General features: G+C 53.0%; 1 protein-coding gene across 1 annotated transcript in view; it reads left to right on the top strand.

Annotated features, from left to right (window-relative positions):
• The window catches only part of VWF (von Willebrand factor), a 137,574-nt gene that overhangs the window by 63,508 nt on the left and 69,364 nt on the right, over window positions 1-4,702 (top strand). Inside the window, exons 16-17 of the mRNA XM_007469511.1 lie at window positions 1,731-1,825; window positions 3,821-3,981. Of these exons, the coding sequence (XP_007469573.1) occupies window positions 1,731-1,825; window positions 3,821-3,981 (256 nt within the window). The remainder of the gene's footprint in view (window positions 1-1,730; window positions 1,826-3,820; window positions 3,982-4,702) is intronic.

Genomic DNA, 4,702 nt, shown 5'->3' on the forward strand with positions numbered 1-4,702 from the left:
ATTCCTGCTTGGAATCCTCCCAAACCTTCCCCTCAATAGGCCGTAGGATGAAAGTCAAATCCCACCCACGGCCTCCCAGGCCCCATGGGATCTGACCCCTGCTACCTGTCCCCTCTCCAATGCCCTGGCTTCCTTTGAATCCTGAAGGTGCTTTGCTCCCTTCAAACCCAAGTCCAGTGGTACCTGAGAGAGCCAGGGGCACAGTCTATGCGAATTGGGCATCCACACCTGGTAGTCGCACCTGGGCATATATATTAGAGTTCTTGTCTTTATGTAGGGTACAAGTATGAAGATGTCAATCACAGCCTTGTTTATGGTGGCAAGGAGTGAGGGACAATATTCCATGGCTTCTACCCTCTTGGATCTTTTTTTTTTCTATTTTTTGGCCACGCCACTAGGCATACGGGATCTTAGTTCCCTGACCAGAGATCGAACCTGCTCCCCCTGCAGTGGATGCTCGGTGTCTTAACCACTGGACTACCAGGGAAGTCCCTACCCTCCTGGATCTTATAGTCCAGTGGCAGAGAGAGATGTTAACCAAATAATAACTCAAATGCATGTAAAATTACAAGTGTGGTAGGAAGCAAAGTATGTGGTCTATGAAAGCTTGAAATGGCGGGGGGGACAAAGGGGGTTTTGTGTGTGTGTGTGTGTGTGTGTGTGTGTGTGTGTGTGTGTGTGTGTGTAAGTGATGTCAGGTCAGAGGAAACAGTGTGTGCAGGAGCATTTGCATTTGAGTGGGGCAATGCACCTTCAGAATGAAAAGAAGGCCAGGGGGATGGATGGGGGACAGGTAGCAGGGCTCAGACCGTGTGGAGCCTGGGAGGCCATGGGAGGGGTTTGACCTTCATCCTAAAGCCTGTTGAAGGGAAGCTATTGAAGGATTCCAAGCAGGAGTGTGACATAATCAGATTTGGGTTTTGCAAAGATACTTGGGCTGCCATGAGGTATGTGTTTTGAAGGGAGGTGAGGAGAGATGCAGGACATCAGTCGGAAGGCTTTTGCACCATCCAGGTGATGGAGGTGGGGCTCAGCAGTGGAGATGGAGGTGGCTGTGTCTTCCAGTGATATTCAAGGCACCAAGCCTAGGGCTTGGGGATGCACAGGGTGTAGGGGGTGGGGAGAAGGCAGTGTCAGGGCTGAGCCCTAGGTTTCCGGTTTGTGAAACTAGATGGATGGTGGTTTCATTCGAAGAATCCAAGCCCCAGGGGAGAACTGGCTTTGGAGGGGGGATAGTGAGCTCAGTTTTGGGCACACTGAGCCACACAGGTGGTTATCACATAAGCATTTGAATACATGGATCTTAAGTTCATCGGAGAGATCGGAGCTGCTGATGTGAATCTGTGAGTCCTCTCTGTAGTTGAGGCTGGACTTGCAAATGGCACACACAGTAGGAGGAGGAGAGAGGGGCTGGGTGAGTCCGCAGGGGGGCAGAGCTACAGTGAGCCTGAGAGGAGCAACCAGCAAAGTGGGAGGAAAACCAGGAGGGATGTTTTGTTTTCTTTTTGTAGAAGGATGGAGCAGGCGACAGGGATGACTAATGTGGAAGGAGATGAAGTGAGAAAAGAAGTGAGAACGGTTGCACTGGGTCCAGTGGCGTGGAGGTCACTGGTGGCCTTAGCAGCTGCGTTTCAGCCAGGTTATGGGATGGGAGACTGGCCGGAGGGGGCAGAGCGCCCTGTGGGAGGTGGGGAATCCCTCTAAGTCAGGCTGTGATCTCCCCTTTGCAGCTACTGTGAGGATGGCTTCATGCACTGCTCCACGAGTGGAGCCCCAGGGAGCCTGCTGCCCGACTCGGTCCTCAGCAGCCCCCTGTCCCACCGCGGTGAGTACCACCCCCAACGGGCTGTCCTCTCCCTCTGCTCAGATGGTGTGGGTGAGGGAGCTGGCTGCGTTCAGGCACGCGTTTGTGTGTGTGACTTCCAGGCCTGGATGTGCCTTTGCATGCACACATCCCAGTTGTTGAGGCAGGAAGAGTTTAATTTTGTGATGGGGAAAGACTGAATTGCCTGCAGGATGGACCAGGGAGATCTCTCTTCTGCCCATGGTGACCTTAACCCAGGGAGCAGCTGTGGGTATAGTGGTCCTTCATGGCCTCCTTTTACCGAGGGACACGGTGACCGGAACACCTCTTTAGAAAGCTTCTCTGATGGATTTGAGACTGAGGAGTTTGGACTCGGTGCCCTCAGTTTGAAGGTCCTAATAGATGCTGCGCTGTTCAAGAACAAGGCACAGGAGGGAGACCTGGTGGGACCATATTCCACGTTTGTGGATCAGAAGGACCCAACATCCTTGCTTAGAAAGGACCCTCCTGGTAGGAGGGAGCGAGATGCCTTTAGGCAGATAAATGGGCTATTTTCAACCTCCAGCTTGACCTCTTCCTACCTCTCACTTTCCTAAGGCCCCCTCTCTCCCAGTGACACAGCTCTGTGCCTGCGTTTGTTTTCCGGCTGGTCCTGGTGGGGAGTCCAAGAACAGGATGCCCGCATGGCTGGCTGAGGGCCCACCTCTGGGTCCTCGCTGTGTGCTCACCTGGTGGAAGGGGCAAGGGAACTCCGTGGGGTGTCCTCTAAGGACGCTAATCCCATTCCTGAGGGCTCCACCTTCATGACCCAATCACCTGCCCCAAACCTCACCTCTTAATAGCATCACCTTTGGGGGTTAGGATTTCCACATGTGAATTTTGGGCGGATACAAACATTCAGTCCATAGCAGACCTCAAGGTCACTCATCCCTCTGCCTCTTTCTTCTTCCTGCTCTCTCTCACTGTAACGTTTTTCCCGACACTCCACCCCTCTCTGTCACATTCTCTACCTCTCAGGTCTGAGGCTTCTCTTGCCCAGACTCTTCTAGCCTAGTGACAGGAAGGTTTTTTTTTTTCAAAGTCAGGAAACCCGTAGAATTCTGTGCCATTTGGAAAAGCCATTTAACCTCTTAGGGTTTCAGTTTCCCAACAAAATTTCCGTATAAAAACAAGGCTGGAAATTCTGACTTTCTTGTCCATAAGAGATATTAAATGCTATGTACGTATGTAAGATACAAATGCTATTCAATACATCAGGGTTTTTGAAACACAGGCGCTGTGTCAGTTATCCGCTGTCATCATTTACTCGGTCAACACAGTGATACCTGCTAATTGCCAGGAAATAGAACAGTGAACAAAGCAGACAAAACCCCCTGCCTGCATGGAGCCTGTGTTCTAGTGTGTGGGTGGGATGGGGGTGAGCAATCAACAAAGAAGGAAAATAAATGGCATTCAAATGGTGATGTCAGAGCATGGAGAATGACAAAGCAGGGAGTGTAGGAGTGTCCAGGGATGGCGTGTTACAGGTTTAAATAGAGCGGCTGGGATGGCCAGGGGCTGGGCAGAGGATGCCATGTGAGCAAAGCCCCCTTTAAAGTTGTTGTGATTAAATTAACTAATTTTAGAAATTTAAAATTAAATGTGTTGGAGCAAAGGTTCCTTTTAAGCACCCAAACCCAGGTCCTTTAAAGCCTGGCTCTGGATGTTTTTGCAGTGCATCCTGATTCAGCGCAGCAGGCAACAGCGCAGGGTCAAAGGGGGATGAGGACCACGGGCCATTAGAGGGATGCTGAGCTCCGCAGAGGCGTCTTCAGTGTAGGCAGAGGTTAGAGCTCAGATGAGTAGATGAGGCTGCCATTCCGGACCCAGCTGGAGGTCCAGCAGTGCCTTGTCCCAGGGCGTGGGCAGCCTGAGCCTCTGGGATTGAGTGACTGCACGCAGCGGGCAAAGGACAGCATAGACGGCAGATCCATTCACCCCTTCAATGATCGTCTCTTTGGTTTTCCTGACTCCAAGGCAAAAGAAGCCTGTCCTGTCGGCCCCCCATGGTCAAGCTGGTGTGTCCTGCTGACAACCCGAGGGCTGAAGGGCTGGAGTGCGCCAAAACCTGCCAGAACTACGACCTGGAGTGTGTGAGCATGGGCTGCGTATCCGGCTGCCTCTGCCCCCCGGGCATGGTAAGCCACCCAAGCCGCAGAGGGATGGAGACCTTCTGGGTTCCCGCGGGCAGGGGACAGTGAGGTGGGCTGCGGAGGCAGAGAGAGAAAGAAACAAGAACTACACAAGGACGGCACTGGGGCTGCAGACGGGGTGTAGGCGGGGGCAGGGGTGAGTCCTTGCTTTCCTCATCTGTAGGGTGAGCCATGAGGTCTTGGTCAGCTCCTAACATTCCGTGTCTCGGGCTGGGGCTGAACCTGCAAACCGTCACCCTCGGCCAGCCCTTCCTCGTGGTCCCCCAGCTGCTGGTCTGCGGCCGCCTGGCTCCTAGCGCATCCTGGTGGTGGCAATGGCCTGAGCACACCCAGGCCCCCTTAGCTCCGTCCCAAGTCTAGTCTTAGGACATCTGTGTATTAAATATACATAGACTATTCTTGTCACCCTGAAGGATGCAACTTCTGGATTCTTCTCTTTCAAATGCATCCCGTCTTCTTGCTTTCTCTAATTCCCCATACCCAACGTGAGCAGTGAGGGCTGGGGTGAGGGTCCTAGAGGCCAAAATTGGTGGGGGGGAGGCAAGATGGCTCTCTTATGGCTGTAAAGTTCATTCATGATGCCCAGGCCTCGGCTTGGGGGCAGTATCCTGGGCTGTGGGAGCTGGAAACTCAGATGCATCACCAGCGGCCCTCAGGAAGGCTGCAGACTGGGGTGTGTGCAGGGCACACGGTCTCTCTCTTTCCC

The sequence above is a fragment of the Lipotes vexillifer genome, unplaced genomic scaffold, assembly GCF_000442215.2.
Source record: "Lipotes vexillifer unplaced genomic scaffold, Lipotes_vexillifer_v1.1 scaffold395, whole genome shotgun sequence".
Classification (NCBI taxonomy): Eukaryota; Metazoa; Chordata; class Mammalia; order Artiodactyla; family Lipotidae; genus Lipotes; species Lipotes vexillifer.